The sequence below is a fragment of the Paramacrobiotus metropolitanus genome, unplaced genomic scaffold (assembly GCF_019649055.1).
Source record: "Paramacrobiotus metropolitanus isolate TYO unplaced genomic scaffold, Prichtersi_v1.0 Parri_scaffold0000026, whole genome shotgun sequence".
Lineage (NCBI taxonomy): Eukaryota > Metazoa > Tardigrada > Eutardigrada > Parachela > Macrobiotidae > Paramacrobiotus > Paramacrobiotus metropolitanus.
In genome coordinates, this window is record NW_026570246.1 from 1,186,528 (window position 1) to 1,203,271 (window position 16,744).

General features: G+C 41.3%; 3 protein-coding genes across 5 annotated transcripts; all 3 read left to right on the forward strand.

The window, feature by feature from the left end:
* The first annotated feature begins 900 nt into the window (after positions 1 to 900).
* LOC129587793 (uncharacterized) lies at positions 901 to 3,066 on the forward strand. The gene is made up of 5 exons (XM_055481711.1): positions 901 to 1,823; positions 1,932 to 2,079; positions 2,173 to 2,387; positions 2,448 to 2,687; positions 2,784 to 3,066. Exons 1-5 carry the CDS (start codon positions 1,679 to 1,681, stop codon positions 2,855 to 2,857), a joined length of 822 nt encoding a protein of 273 aa, XP_055337686.1. The 5' UTR covers positions 901 to 1,678; the 3' UTR covers positions 2,858 to 3,066.
* Positions 3,067 to 4,441: 1,375 nt separating this feature from the next.
* LOC129587752 (A disintegrin and metalloproteinase with thrombospondin motifs adt-2-like) lies at positions 4,442 to 9,030 on the forward strand. 3 transcript variants are annotated; one of them, XM_055481648.1, is made up of 15 exons: positions 4,442 to 4,456; positions 4,704 to 4,826; positions 5,251 to 5,531; positions 5,598 to 5,826; positions 6,145 to 6,323; positions 6,429 to 6,512; positions 6,646 to 6,770; positions 6,841 to 6,881; positions 7,035 to 7,176; positions 7,253 to 7,384; positions 7,553 to 7,715; positions 7,931 to 8,026; positions 8,250 to 8,468; positions 8,583 to 8,697; positions 8,796 to 9,030. In XM_055481648.1, exons 3-15 carry the CDS (start codon positions 5,355 to 5,357, stop codon positions 8,984 to 8,986), a joined length of 1,893 nt encoding a protein of 630 aa, XP_055337623.1. In that variant the 5' UTR covers positions 4,442 to 4,456; positions 4,704 to 4,826; positions 5,251 to 5,354; the 3' UTR covers positions 8,987 to 9,030. The 3 variants fall into 3 exon arrangements, with proteins under 3 accessions (XP_055337623.1, XP_055337622.1, XP_055337621.1); XM_055481647.1 differs by having other exon boundaries at positions 4,452 to 4,826; positions 5,251 to 5,374; positions 5,435 to 5,531; XM_055481646.1 differs by having other exon boundaries at positions 4,452 to 4,826.
* A 963-nt stretch (positions 9,031 to 9,993) lies between these two features.
* Positions 9,994 to 16,082, forward strand: LOC129587751 (synapsin-like). The gene is made up of 8 exons (XM_055481645.1): positions 9,994 to 10,525; positions 11,032 to 11,440; positions 12,245 to 12,386; positions 12,555 to 12,612; positions 12,726 to 12,817; positions 13,211 to 13,488; positions 14,160 to 14,337; positions 14,612 to 16,082. The coding sequence occupies exons 1-8, from the start codon at positions 10,430 to 10,432 to the stop codon at positions 15,564 to 15,566; spliced, it is 2,208 nt and encodes a 735-aa protein (XP_055337620.1). The 5' UTR covers positions 9,994 to 10,429; the 3' UTR covers positions 15,567 to 16,082.
* The last annotated feature ends 662 nt before the right edge of the window (positions 16,083 to 16,744 follow it).

A 16,744-nucleotide genomic window follows, 5' to 3' on the forward strand; every position in this document is an offset into this window, starting at 1 on the left:
ACGGACAACTGCTGTTAACAACGGGCAAAACTTTGTAATTATTTCCAAATCTGGATCGGGAACTTCGCGGTAAGTGTACATAATGATAAACAGGGAGCTTTGTGCGTGTAGCACCAAAATCCTTTTAACGCATAAATTTAGAATTCCGGCTACGACGTGCGCAACCTTTCCGGGCATGCAGTATAATCAGAATGGATACGGGCAGTACATGGCTATGATCAGTGGGACAAATGGATGCTTAGGTAGCATTCGGGAGGCTATGCGGTTATTCGTCTACTTAATGGGATTGCGTTCGGAACATCGAAAACCGACGAGGGATAATTTACTGACGGTCAACAATGCACTTATGACACAGCGTACGTGCAGAAGATAATTAATTTTAACATCCGTGCATAAAATTAAGGGGAGCAAAAGTTTGATGTTTTAATGGAGGTTTGGCATTTTTCGACAGCTGCTCAGTCCACCAGCGCCACTGCACCATACCCTACTTCAGTTGTTCTTTATAATCCTGGAGCAATTGATTATAATTCTATTACTTTACTGGATGACCAAACATATACCAATTCTCCGGGCACGAACATTATTACGTCCAATATCGGCCAACCCATCTTCAATAACGGACGCCTTAGTATACAGGACTGTCAAGCACTGGGCTTTTATTATTCCATTGCAAGCACCGTCTGCCAAAATCGTACGTATTCTATGTTTAAGCTCTTAATAATATTATTTATTGATTTGCGCCGAATTTAGCTAATACGTGCACAGCATAAAAAATTAACAACTATGTAAAGACTATATTCTTCTATCTCGTTAAATTTTTGCAGCGTTCTTGAACGGGAATATTCCGCCTGCCAATTCACCCAGCACTGGGAGCGGTGGGACCGACATTGGATAAACACTTACCGTAATTACGCAAAATTATTGTTATTATCGCCAAACTATGTAATAATTCGATTATAACCCTTTTTATCATAATATGCCAACAACTTGCATTCGATAACCAACAGTGCAATTGTATACGTTTATAAATGGCGACCGAATTCGTAATTCGAGATTTTAGAATTTACCAGTAATGGTGAACTGCTCACGTGCTTACTGCTCACAGGCACAACGTGTACTGCATCTAGAAACACCATATATGCCATTATAATCGTTTGCGACAGAAACAAAATTATCTACTGCTCTGCTTAGTTACTATCATGTATTACGTATTTCTGTTATTTTTATGCATAGCCGTTACCATTATAGTATGCATCATCTAAAAGTTACGGAATACGTAGTAACCATACAGAATACGTACCAGTAATTATATACAGTAATGAATTTTCCGTTTGGTTCAATTAAATGGACGACTGACTGGATTTGGAAGTCAGCTGCAACTTGAAGGCCATTCAAATTTGGCTCAAAATGTGCTATTTCATCAAAAACTGTACCAATTAAAATCATACCGGGATTTACACCCTTGAATTTTCTTCATCTAACTATTGTAAGGTGCTCAGAAACTCACACGTAGTACAGTGCTGACGTACAAGTACAATTATGGTTAATCTAACCTAAATTTATTTATTCCCTCGACATGAACATCATAAACTCTTAAAATTTTAACCGGTAATCAGCTTAAGATTTCAGAACCAAAAAGTTTATATACAGCAGTATTTTTACAATCTGTTGTACAATTATGGAGCTCCCTTGTGCAGTGCTTGTTTGCTTTCTGAGGATTTTTAAAGTTTCGCAAGTCAACAGTTTCGTCATCAATACCGATCCAACATATCCGCGTTGGCCCGGAAGAACCATTCCCTATTATTTCAATCCAGGGGACTACAGTAAGTTGTTTTCCGGAATTAATTCCCCATTTCCATAAATAATAAAGTTGTCAAACTTTTCGCCGGCTCTTTTGCAGTTTTGATATCTTCCTCTATAATTTTTTATAGGTCAAGCTGAAATGACGCTCATGCAAGCGGCCATGACGCAGATTAGTAGCGATATGGGCAACCAGTTCCAGTTCATACAACGGACATCTTCCGCTAACAATGGTCAGAGCTTCGTGATTATTTCCCGATCCGGATCATCTACGTCACAGTAAGGCAGAGTTATTATAATCCAGGAAAGCTTGCGTAATGGTGATATCCACATAGGCAATATTGCCGCATATGTACACGTATTTCGTATTAGAACGCCGGCTCAAACATGCGTGACCTTTCCCGGTATGGTGTACAATCAGAATGGAGTGGGTCAGTATATGTCCATGGTACCCGGCAGAGACGGTTGTTTGCTAAACATCCGGCAAGCTATGCGATTGTTTGTCTCTCTTATGGGTTTGCGGTCAGAGCACAGAAAACCTTCTCGGGATACTTTTATTACGTTCGACAACACCGTCATGACACCGGGTAAGCCGTGTGCTGGCTTAAGTAGACCACTACAATACACAGTTCTGCTTTCTATTCTAGTTGCTCAGGCGGCTGGATCCCTTGCACCATATAATCCATCGCAAGTTCTTAGTAATAGTGCAACGATGGACTATAATTCAATAACGCTATTGGATGACCAAACGTTCACAACTACTCCTGGAGACAGTATAATTGACGCGAATCTCGGGCAGCCCATATTTAATTCTGGAAGACTCAGCCTACAAGACTGCCAGGCATTGGGATTTTTGTACTCTATTGCTACGACAGTCTGTCAAAACCGTAAGCTTATGAGTTACAGTACACTTTGACTACACACTGAATGAATTTATTAATTTCAAATTTTAAAAACTTGATAACGACTATATTTACTTTTAGCATTTTTAAACGGAAATATACCTCCTGCCAACAATCCAAACAACGGAGTGCCATCAGGGCCAGACATTGGATAAATCTTTAGTCTTTAAGACCGATAGTTTCTCATATCGAATTTTGCCAATATCTTGGTGCCACTGTTCAGAACTGCTTCGGATTCGCAAATAATTGTCCAGAAAACAATAAGTACGCTTTTCGTCGGCATTGTGTCGTTTTAATGCAAATTTCTATTAACTGTAATATAGGCGAGAACATTCTAGAGCAATTTTGTTAATAAATTGTAGCGATTTATCTGCAGTGCAGCCAGCGGTCAAGAAACATTACATTCATGGCATGGTTCTTGTACTTACATCGACATTATTCGGCTAATTAGTGAAATAATTATATACACAATTATTGCGCATAATTGTTGCAACTTGCAAGTACAGTAGGTACGAGCACAAGATATTCCGCTATGAGGTATCTAAAATGCGTCGCTAAAAGCAATACTGGCATAACTCACGATCAATAAAAAATCCCACAAACTTTACTGATGTTGTGTGTCACTTCAGAGAATTCGACTTCACTTTGGTCCTTTTAAAGATTAAATTGACCTCGTGACTTAATTCCTTGTGATCCTTAATTCGTACATCTATACAGGTTAAAGTTAAGATGTACAGATGCTGCGCTAATGCACCGATCAATGAAGCAAATCCACAAAACCTCACACACATCCACTTTCGCTTTGCTTTCAGGCTAATCCTGATCGTGCAATACAATAGTCAAACGTATATTATACTTTCACATTAATTAAACAAGTTTACCGCATTTATCGAATTAGAAGCCCAGGGTTACAAATATTACAAATGACCCACGGGGTGGGCTCCAATTACGGGCATGGGCTTGTATTTAGGGGGGGGCTTCAATTTTTCAAACCAGCTTTTTGGCATTTTTTAATATGGGGTTTACGGTATTTAATTAAGCCCATGGGCCTCTATTTCGGGGGGGGGGGGGGGCTAACTTTCAAACGACCTTAGGGGTGGGCTCTAATTACGGGGGGGGCTTGTATTTTGGGGGGCTTCAAATTCGATAATTACGGTAAGCTACTTTGATATTCACTGCTTCGTGTTAATAAAAATCTTGATATTCACTGTTTCATGATAATGAGAAAACTGATAGCACGATATGTTCAAACAGGAAGTTTTCCAACAAAATACTGCCACTTGGCTACATGCGCGCTTCCAAGATTACGGTCCTAAATTACGCATTGATACAGTATTCTTGTATGGTATGGTATTCTATTTGTACAACGAGGCATATCCTATAGTACTGGTGAATTTTACAGTTCACATTTTCCTCTGCAGCGTTCATGGACCATGGCTTAACATACACATAAAACAATACAGCAAATAATTTGAATTTTCAAGTGCAGTGGCGCTACGGCAGATCTGCTACATCAATTGTCGCCAACTTGGCACCCTACTTCTCACAATAGGATGGTATAAACCTATAAAACTAAGAAATTATTGCCAAAGTCAAGTTGATAAGTAAAAGACAAACAGACCTGCTCTTGAAATCTTCGCCAAAAAAAGAACAACATCACATGGTTAATCGGAAAACTGTTGAACTTCTATAAAAACTCGTTGTTTCGCATTACAAATGGACCTTTCCGGGGATTCTCGTGTTAGTGGACGCATGTGCGTGGGCGTGCATATGTTGCCCGACAGTCACAGTATTTTACTCATATAATTTTTACTAATTTTGTATATTCTACAGTATAACATATTATATTTTCTTCAGATATCTTCTTACATAGGCGTTTTTATTTTTTCTTAAAATATCATAAACAAGTTCTGTCGATCTGTTCCTCAGCTTCTGTAAAATACCTTCATTCTTTTGCGGGATACAATATGGATTTTCTACTGTTTGGCTGTTTTCTGGCAGGATATACGTTCAGCACTGCAAAGTCCACTAATTTCGAGAATCAACCGCTGCACCAGCAGCTGACACGGGCAGAACATTTGTCTGTCTTTGGACATCCGGATCTGCTGGATCAACTTCCGGATGGTAAGTCAGTCGTTTGATTACTAGCTGATAAAAGGTGTGCAGGAAGTTGTATATTTGGATTCTGGGGATTAATGAATGCATGTTAATGCATAAAAATAGTTAAAAAAATTGGATAAGAAAGCGCATTGTATCATCCATCCGTCAGTGTTTTGCACCCGGCGAAATTTCGGTGTTGGTATTTTTTGAAATTAGGATGTTTATTATATCTATAATACTGTTAAATATCGATTTATATATCACATCTGCGTAATGACTGAATGAACAGTTGTTTATGTTAATGATGAAACGACGATCATATACGTCTCTATATGTAACCGGCATTTATATAAGTAATTATTGGATATCGTTTTGCGCACAGGCTGACACATGCGCATTGATGTTCTCGATATATTTACATTACGTTTTGCCCATTGATGTTTTGCAGTCCCATCTTACGAGGTCATCACTCCCTACCATCCATTCGCCCGCGTGGAAAGGTCAATCCGGTGGCCAACCAGATGCCCCAAGACGTTGCACCGTACTCTCAAAATGTTCAACAAGACTGTCAGGTTAAAGCTGTCCAGAAGCGAACATTTGCGGGATGATTTGATCTTCGATGCCTTAGACAGCACCGACGTCACTGCGAAGTCTGATATTTGCGCTTACCGCATGAATGACCACAATACTTCCGCAGCGGTTCATGTTGTCGCACAGGACTATACACTTGTGAGTTTATAATCCGGATTCCTCGTGCTACCAGCTGATTTAACATGCTGTTATCTTGTTCTACAGAATGGATATATTTCCCACAATGACGAATTGTACCGCATTTCTCCAGTACCACCGCGATTACGAAAACGGGCACTGCATTCGAACTATAAAACCCAGCATATCGTATTCGGCATTCATAACCTGAATTTGGAGGCGTTAAAGACGCGAATGGGGAAGAGTTTGGATGATGCTTCTGAATGGAGCAACGCCCAAAAATGTGCGGTAGACGGGAAAGCGGAATGTCCTAACGGCAAGTTGCAAGTTATACTTAACCAGCTTTTTGGCAACGTGATATATTCGCTTAATATTGAAGTAATTGTTAACTACGGTCATAAGTATAATAATTAAAGTAAGTACTTTAACTGATAAAATTTTGTTTTACAATTTTTATTTACTTATTTTTTGCAATCGTTAGTACTGTAATCACTTGCACGTACGAGTGCATACGTGCCTTGAAAAAGCGTTATTGAATCAAAAAAGTTAGGCAAATCATAACAGATATGCTAAGTCTTAAGCGTTAATTAGTGCAGTGTCGCTTTTTACCGTATGTACAGTATTTAATGTTTAGGACGCTGCCTTTATGAAACACAGACCCAACGACTTGGCAGATCCGGATCAACAAATGATGGCAAACGAGCTACTCTGGAATTATCGGTGTTTTTGGATGCGGAGGCTTATAAACGCTTTTCGGGTTATTTAGGTTCCACCGCTATTATGCATGACTTTCTTCTGCTCTTTTTACATCAGGTGTGAGCTGCTAGATCAAGTTATGCAGAATTAAAAATATATAAATTGTAGTTACAATTACAGCAGTATGGTGCAGTTTGATTCGCTTAATGGTCAATTGCGCAGGTCGATCTCTTGCTGCATCTGCCGACTTTCGGCCCGCCTGTAGACGTGAAATTAGTGAAACTGACCATGCTGACGTCACAACCGGTACGACATTGACCTTTACTTTGCTTTTCGCTGGAACGTCAGTAATTTCCGCATGTATTTTTTATGGTTTTAATCTAGTCATACTGATTGCAGGACTAATTCAGTACTTAATTACTTTGTTTCAATATTTTAGACTGATATTCCCACAAGTGGTGATATAGAAACTACCCTGGCAGCGTTTAGTGCATACCAAAAAAATCTTAATTCGGCACCAGAATCGGACCCATCGCACTGGGATCATGCACTTTATTTGACAAGGTGAGAAAAGCACTCAAATATTACAGTCGCATGAAAGCATTATCTTTATATACTATTAATTCTTGCACAGCATAAAACTTTCTCGTGGAGGCACAGATTACACCGTAATGGGTAAGTGTCCCAATAATTTTTCCATAAAATTAGCGTGCTTAAAACTTTTTCTAATACAAAGCGATAAAATTAATTCAAGTAATTTTAAATCCCGTATACTTCAAAGTGAATTCTTCTCCAAAGGACATATGACAAATTTTTGGGATGTATTAGGGATGTCACGCGTCGGAGCTGTCTGCAATCCGGATTACAGTGCAACAGTAGCAGAACTAGGAGCAAAAGATAAGCTACAAAACGCTGTGCAATCTTCTGGATTTATGGCTGCGTATATGGTTGCCCATGAGATTGGTCATAGGTATCTCCCATTTTTTAGCTGGTGGTGAAACTGCGGCCAAATGATACAGTCTTGTAAATAATCGCAAATAATGCAGTATAGGACTGATGCATGATGGCGACGGAAATAGCTGTCCAACCGGAAAATACATCATGTCGGGCAGCAGAGGATGGTCCGGACAGACGTTGTGGTCAGAGTGCAGCAAAACAGCGTTGCAAGAAAAGCTAGCGTAAGTCAAGGTTTTTTGCGTGGACCGCTTCTAACGATTAAATTACAGTACGTATTTAGCTTGCACCAGCTTCGATTCTACTTCTGACCATAAGATGTAGAGTAGTAATCGGGCCCCGCATCAAAATTCATTATATCCGTCACTGATTACTAATTTATTTTATTGCAGATCGCGCAGCTGTTTGTACGATACCAATTCATCACCCATGTCATCAGAAAATAACATTGCAAAGTTTCCTTCACCTCCGGGACAGATATACACAGCCAACGCGCAGTGTGCCCTGCAAATGCAAAATCCGCAGTATGTACGAGATCCCATACAAAAAATTAGCGTAAGTATAACGACCAATATTTATTGCGATGAGCCGTATATTATTCACAACAGGGCCGAGCGGAGTGCCCTTTGTGTCGACGTTCACGGCCCTACCTATATCAACATTGTACATGTGCTGGTTATATACAACTGGATGGAACAACTGCGAAAGAAGACGAAGAAATAATCAACATAGTTTATGATCATATTATGTAAATATAAATGTGGTTCTAGGAGATTTGCGGGAGCCTCCAGTGTCTAAACAGCGTTAAGGGCATGACATCAACTATTGGACCGGCTTTGGATGGAACATATTGTGGATCTAAAAACGTGAGATAGGGTGAAAACCTTATAGATAAAAAATTATTAAACGTTACAATATGCGCGTGCATTTAATTTTTATTTTTTTTCGTGCGGGGTCAAAATCCGGGTCCATGAGCTCTAGTTTTGCAGTATTATCGATTTATGAACGGATACTACAGTAATATGTTATTTTAATAAGTACGTACAGAGTAGTTCAATACTCGTATTAAAATCAGGTCCTCATTTACAGTGGTGTTCGGGTGGCGATTGTGTACCGTGGACAGGTGACCTTCCGGTATCGGATCCCGGATGGTCCAGCTGGGCTAAAGGCGCCTGTGAATCGGGTTGTATTGAACACGGCACCGGATACCAAATCACGCAGCGTCTGTGCAATAATCCCGAGCCGCAAAACACGGAGACGGGTTGTGCCGGCGAGAATCATCAAGTGTCACTCTGTTCGGATAATGCGGTATTTGGCGGCATGTATCTCTCTTCTGGCTTGTCGAACCTGATTAAAACTTTTGCTCCCACGTCTATATGTCCCTTCCATATTGTTGACTTTAGCTGCATGTATATCCCGTAGATTTGCGGCGCACGACAGTCAGCCAGTGCCTATGCCAGCCAAAAATGTCAGGCCTACTACACAGCGGGAGTGACGGGAATAATGCCTGAAGGAAAACAATTTCCCTATGACAGCGGTAAGCAAATCCTGTGCCAGTCCATTAAGGCCATGAATACCACCCAGCCCGAGCTTTAATGTGTATTGAGGAAAAAAGTCGTTTCTGGCTTGCTTTAGATAAACCGGAATCGGCATGTGCCATATACTGTAAAACGGATGCAGGTGACTCTTATAAGCACCCAAAGAATGCCGTGGCGGTAATGCTGGGACAGGAAGCCTACTTCCCCGATGGGACTTGGTGTAATAGTGACGGGTCCCGTTTGTACTTTTGTATTGATCATCGATGTGTTCCCCAATCCGATACATAGATCTATAACGTCAACGTTCCTCTTTTACCTATCGAGTTGTTGTTACAGCGAATAAATAAATTATTGTCAATAAATCACATTTTCTCACAAATCAGCTTTACAAGTACATGCGTTGCAGTGTAAAGTATTGTAGAACACTTATATAATTTACGAAGATACTGACTTATTGAATGAATAAATATCACTATTTAATAACCAATTCATGAATAATTTAGTCATCAGTCTCTCCACAGACCACTAATTACTGCTTCTCTTAAAAAACGACATCGTACATCTAACGCCGCCAAACGCGCAACAAAAAATGGGGTAATTGCTTTGCTTCCCGTTATTATTACTTGGTTTTTCATTCTGTGTCGAAATTTATGAAAACTCGCGCTAGCTACCTTTAATGTTTTAAAAACATGTTACGGTCCTTCAAAAACTTGCTTGTAAATAAAAGTTAAAATTAATATTTTTCAGTAAACATCTTCTAGTATAAGACGTAAATAAAATAAGACAAATAAAAATACCAACGCAAACGTGACGTTTAATATTTTTTGGCGGCTGGTTAATACACATTATTGTACATATGACAGACATTAGGATGGTAGAGAATCTTTAATGGAAGACGACGGTAAATTTTTAGAGTTTTAAGTTTTTGCAACTGACCCGGACACGGCCACAAGATCAAGTTTTCGAGTGTAACTTATCATTGTCATAAGAAAGAGAAAGTTGTCTGCTGATCGGTCTTCCTCCCATGAAGTCCCGACATATGGACACGGCCAGTGCTGTGCCGTCGGCACATAGAAGTAGTCATAACGCGCTGCGCATCAGCATTCCCAGTGCGCCCGCCATGTGAATAAATTTTCCCGAGACTACATTATTTTGTATTGCCGCATTCAAAGATTCAGCATATATTCAGTACTTTACGAAAGCCGTTATCGGAAATCAATACAAGCTATCGCTGAATTTCTCGATTCTCCCGGTTGGCACTCCAGTTTCCTAAACATCACAGAAGCACGTATGCTTGGCATGCCTCTTCAATACGATATGACGGCTTTGCTCAGCGTACAGCCTTAACTGGTAGTAATTTTGGTTTGGGCGACTTCCGCTTTAGAAAAAAAATTCGATTTTATGTACAATGTGTGCGCGATTCGTACGCGGCGACGTATGTGGTTGTTGTTGGCCATTTGACAGCCCAACAGGATCCGTGATGAGGAGAAACGCTGAGCTATCCAAATTAGTGCGATCTGTTGCGGGGGATTTAATCGGCTGAAGCCGTAATACACACAGGATTGCGACGGCAGATTACTGTATTTCTCCTTGACTATTATTAAAGACTAAAGCTGCCACCGCCATTGTGACAGTCGCATTCGTTTATTCTGTCGGATTGGCCAGCCGCGGGAACTGACATTTGCGGATACATTTTTCCCGGGAAAAAAAGGTGTCGTCCGGCCTAATCAAATGTCGGATACAATGGCCTCCTTTGCCAGTCTCCGGGATGGATTTGGCAGTAAAATGAACCAGCTGCGACGCCGGTTCAGTCAAGGTGAAATGCAGGTACGCATCATGCACACATTGACGCTATATATTTCTATTGCATTAAACCTTGTATGCGCTGCGGTATTATTTCCCATATGCAATCAGTAATTCCCCATGTAATACGATAACGTCCAGCATTTAAACGGTATAGGGCGCTTTTGCGTAGTTTCATGTGGGGATTTTATTACGTTAACGGGAAAAACGCTGGGATGCCTGCAGTGCTATAGCTGGTCTGATCAAACACACACTAATCGTGAAAACTGAAAACCTGTGCTTATATTCGGGCACACGTTGTAACACAGTGCACTGCGATTACTTATGTAAGCCAAGCGCACAAATCCAGAAAGCGCAGCGCACGGTGAATACATCCGTTAACGATGTGAACAGACAAAAGGCGCGAGCACTTACAACGAACGCCGAGCGGAGATTGCTATACATTGTTGCCCCGTAATCAAATTCCTTATTGCTGAGCACGCGTGTGGGCTAATTTTTTTTTTGCTGGATTTTGTTGCACTCTCTCGCAGGGCGACGAGGATGCTGATGCGCAGCAGCAGTCACTGCCTGCATCCGCTGCACCCGGTTTATCTAACCCATCGGCACAGTCCGCATCCAGTGTAGCGGCTGCCGGAGGACCAAATCAAAACGTTATGCACTCCTCGCAAGCGACATCATCCACCATGCAACACCAGCAGCAACGCGATCGCCCTAATATGAGTCTCAATTTTACCTCATCATCTTCCAGTCCTTCTCCTGGGACGACTGGTCATCCTAATCTCCCATCGCGCGATTCCGCGGCGTATCAGCAGCAGCAACAGCAGATGCGTTATCAGCAACAGCAGCAGCAACAACAGCAGGCGCAGCAGCAGCAGCAAAGCCAACTGCCGAAAACAACGAGCGCTCCCAGCTCGCCGAATAAAAACTACACTCCTGCAAGTAAGTCATGGAACTTCTTAATGGGCCATTAATGGTACAATATCTCTGTAGTAACGTTCGTTTTTTATATGAGGCATTAATAGTAGTCGCTACCGCAAAAGTCAGGATTCGTGTAAATATAGAAAGGTGGTTGAGCAAGTATGCGTTGCACGCAACTAAACATATTACGCCTAAAGGTCATCGGCTTGCGTGCCAGCTGGGTGGAACTAGTTCGATCAGCCGTTTCTATCAATAGCGTAGTAAATTAAGAGTGTTTCGATCCTGAGCCGAAGCAATTCATTGTGCGAAAGGGTATCGATCGAGTCTAGTAAATTAATGTAACAAATGCGATTAACGCGAGAAGACACGTCATGGTGGAGAGTGAGACATTGCTTTACATCGTATGTATCATAATTATTTTATCACTTTCATGTAGTGTCAACGTTACTTTTGAAATCAAAGCTACATTATTATATTTTTTTACCTATTATGCTGGACATACGGTCCCGGTATATACAAAAGTTTGCGCAAGGCAGGTGTTATTTTATTATGGTTTGTTAAATAATCTATACAAAATATTACTTAATATGATATTAAACGATATTAAATAATTATGATATTAAATATTAAATTTAGCACAATTTGATTCTCTTGTCACTTTTTTGTTTGACGTGGCTCTCTACGTAATAAGTCTAAGTAACCTTTTTGGGTGCGGCTACTGCGGTTATGCTACACTTAGGCTTTAGCATCCTGAAACTTATTATTTATTTTATAACTTATTATACAAATTAAGCTGCCGTATATATCTTCACACATTATTTCCAGATATTGCAAGAAGTTTTTTCCGGCAAGTTAGCCAATCTACTACAAATCTGGTTCAACAAACCGTTGCGGCAGCAGGAAGTGTTACTGGTTCGCGGGAAAAAAATAAAATTCTATTAGTTATTGATGATCAACATACAGACTGGTAAGTCAGAGCAAATATATACCGAGTAATCAAGAACGTAGGATAATAATTAGTAGTGGTATCTATAATTGCTTCAAATAATGCTTCTTCCAGTGTTTGCGAGACTGTGTGCCGGAATATATCGATTTCAGTTCCAAATATGGCTTATTCTTAATATTGCACTTATAGGTCTAAGTATTTCCGTGGCCGGCGTATCCAGAACGAATGGGATATCCGCATAGAACAAGTGAGAACTGTAGCATTTAATATTATGCATGTTTCTAATGTGGTTATAACGACATAACTGCCAAAATTATATGGTGTGCAAAACTTAATTATGTGATTACTGGATGCCTTTAGGCAGAATTCAATGAGATTAATATGGCCGCCACATCCGACAGGGGCTTGGCTGTTGATATGGAAATCATGCGTGGGGGAACCAAAGTAGTCCGGTACGCAAAATCCCATAAAGTATACTCTTTGCGCACTTAATTATCAATAGAATGGCTTAAACTTTCAATCCTTACCTAGCTAAGTTACCTTCGATTCTAAAAAATTCCTAACATTTGGATGACACTATTTTAGGAGCTGTTTCTTGACAGTAACTGGCCTTTACTCCGATTCACGCAAATCAAGTCAAAAAATCATAAGTACACTCTGTACGCTACAAATTATTGATTAGAAAGACCTTACACCAGGAATCCTCCGATTCTGCACTCCGTAGTCCGTATTAAAATTCACTGTCGTTTTGCACATTGATTTTACGTAATCTTTGACATGTGTGTACAACTGCAGTACATGTCCATATGGGATTGTATTATTTTATGTTACTGCATACATTGCAGGTCATTCCGACCAGACTTTGTATTGATTCGCCAGCCGATTCGCGATGCAAATCGGGATTATCGACATTTCATTCTGGCATTAATGTATTCCAACATTCCTTCTGTAAATTCACTGGAGAGTCTCTATATGTTTTTGGACAAGCCTATTATATTCTCTCAGCTCATCCAAATTCAACAACGCCTAGGCAAAGAGAAGTTCCCTCTAATTCATCAGTCCTTCTACCCCAACCACCGAGAGATGCTGACGTCAACGCAGTTTCCGGTCGTGATTAAGATCGGTAAAAATGTAGCACATTGTGGAATACGCTAACCACCGATCGCATACACGAGCGGCATGTAAAATGATTTGTAATAATATTAAAATGAAATGATAGTTTGAAACAGTTGTGCAGTAAAATAAGTGGCAATACGAATGCCCTCTAATATCGTAAACTACAATCATGACCAGGAGAGTATGTGATTATCGTTGATAACGTACAATTTGGTATAACCAACGCAGGATTACCCATGCATGCATGCAGTAACCATTTAGCTGTGGTATGGCTGTGCCACTGGCCCACTGCTTATTATAAATTTTGAATACATACTTGCCGGTTAAGTATTTCAAGGCAAAACAAATAACTGTACCACCAACAATTAGTTTCACCATCGGTTGGTTTAGCGTTATCAGCGTATCGTCGTTGCAACATCTACATGCTATTTAACGGACGGTTTAACACTGCTTTCTGCTTGAATATGATAATATTACATACGTACATAGTTTCAAAGGTGCAAATTCAGTACTTTTACATATCTATTATCTAGGAGTGCAGTGTGTAGTTGTATAGTCTGTTTCTTGATTTTACAAATCCGGAAAAATCCGACCGGAAGTTACAGTGCGTAATCCGGAAACAAACAAGTCCGAGAGTTCCGGCAGTTGGTGTTAACAATAAGTGTGGTTACGTTGCAGGGCATTGTCATGGCGGACTGGGCAAAACTCGTGTGGACAATCATTACGACTTCCAAGACGTTGTTAGTCTTGTGGGAAGTTGTGGATCATACTGCACTGTAGAACCCTTCGTGGACTCTAAATATGATTTGCATCTGCAAAAAGTCGGCCCGTCGTACAAAGCTTTTATCAGAAAAAGGTACGAATAAGTATAAAATGTAGTACCAGAATGCAGCATTTGTATGAAAGCCGAAAGCGGTCTTAAGGTAGGAATACATTATTGTGATACTATTATTCAGCTGATGATTATTCATGCGTAACAGTACTTAAATGGTGTTCTGTTAATATTGAAGACAATTTTTGGCGCACTAAGCACAGTTTATGATTAGACTAGATTGAAATAATCCTATCAAATTTTAAAATTACTTATACAGTTTTTGTAATACGGTAGTGCTAATCCGATTTTTTGATAGCATTTCCGGTTCATGGAAAGCCAACATTGGCTCCAGTATGCTGGAACAAGTGCCACTTCAAGAAAAATTCCGCATGTGGCTGGATGAGTGCTCCCGTGTATTTGGCGGTCTGGACGTGTTCGCCATAGAAGCCGTTGTGGGAAAAGACGGGCAGGAGCATATAATCGGCATCAACGACTCCTCCACCATGGGACTGCTCGGTGAAACACAAGAGGAAGACCGACAGTTGATAGCCGAAATTGTCTATCGCAAGATGGACGCCGACGCCAACCGGCGCCGTTACAGCATGCAGACAACGCCCGGCCAGCCCATGGAGCAGCAGCGTGGACCAACTCCCTCAAGTGGACAGACACCGGGATCGGGCTACACGGGCGCACCCACCATCCCCAACGGGATACCTCCCCGAAGAGAAAGCTTGGGACAGTCGGGAGCGCCGGCCGGTCCTTCCCGGGAGCAGACCACCCCCTCGGGGCGCCCAGCCTCCCAGATAGGACCGCCACCTGGTGGCTATTCACGCGACCCACCCATTCGCGATCCCCGTGACTCCAATATTCGGGATGTCAGCAGCAGGGAGCCCCCCAGCCGGGATAGCAGCAGTGCACCGGGTGCCCCACTAAGTCGCCGCGAATCCGATTCACGCACGAGCACCTTCAATCCCGCGGGACCATCGGGCGCCGGTGGTTTCGGACAGCAGGGTTTCAGTAGCGGCGGGACGGCCGGGGCTGGTCCATCTTCGACGGAGCGCCAACCGATGCCCGGCGCCACTTCCGGCGTCGGAATACCGCCAGGAATGGGACGACCGGGAATGGGGCCGCCCAGTGGGCATCCGCCTTACCAGGGCGCCGGTCAGCAGCCAGTCGGGATGAACCGCCCTCCCCAGGCGGGCAGTACGGACACGGATGATACTATGTCGAATCTAAAGCGGACCTTTGCGGGCATATTTGGAGATATGTAATCGCGTGGGAAATTGTTAGGAGTCGTGAAATGTCTGGCAATAATTTAATGCAGAATGTAACGTTGAGTTTTTTGTCTGAATTATTCTGGATTTCGGGGTGTGTAATTTAAAAGCTGTGAGTTTTAATTATTTGACGTTTTATTGTGAGAACAGTCTCTATTCGTAAATAATTTTCTTTGTTAAGCAGCAGGGTCACCGAAAGGTTCCGGGACGGTTGTCAAAATGTTTCTCGATTGTACCTGACGCTTACTATACTTTATCACTGCTGAACTGTCAAAACTGGTCCGTTAAAGTCTAAATTTGCTTGCTTTTAGAAAGCTTTAAACTGTTTTCTCAAGGAGCAACGTTCCGCTGCGAAAGTTTGTTTCTTGCGCCTAACAAATTTGCAGTTCCGGTAAAGTAAACTGGTTCACCTATAAATTAGTATTACTTGACAGGCTAGCATACTTGCGTCGATGCCACCAAAATTTAATAACAGAAATCGGCTTCATTCGTAAGCTTTCAATTATTCGGGAAAAAAGTAAAAATTTTTACTAGCTCGTTGCTAACTAACAGCAGCTACCTACAGATAATGTGCCATGTGCCGTTGTTCCATTTGGCAGACTGGAATCAGTCGTAGACTCAAAGTGAATGAGATCTATTAATTATTTTTAATAATTTATTTTTTTAAAATTTATTTTATTAATTTATTTTTTTAACACACATAAATTGTACAATTTAATATTGTGCGTACGTACGATAACCTCGGAAAAGCAAGTCGACAAGATGAGCGCCTGGACTCGGGAGAGAGAAGTCTGGAGAAAGACGAATCGGCAGTCTATGGATGTTCTAATTTATGTTACTCTACAACGAAGGAAAATGCAGCAGTTGTTTAAGTGTAACTTTGCCGGTTATTTAATAAACTTGTAACGATTTTGATTGTCTCAATCAGTTATGAATTTATGATAGTACAGTAATTTTGAGACCGTAGTGAATTTATAATTCGTGAAACAACTCAAACAAGAAGAATTTTTTCTGGTAAAATGTTGCAGTGTGGTGTGCGCGTGCACCGTGATTGCCGGTTGGATTGCGCAACCGTGCTTGCTCGCCCACGATTGGCAGGTAAAGAACAATGGACATCGGAACTGTTACACCCACTCCCGATATCCTGATCCACAGCCACCGCATTGCAGCTGCTC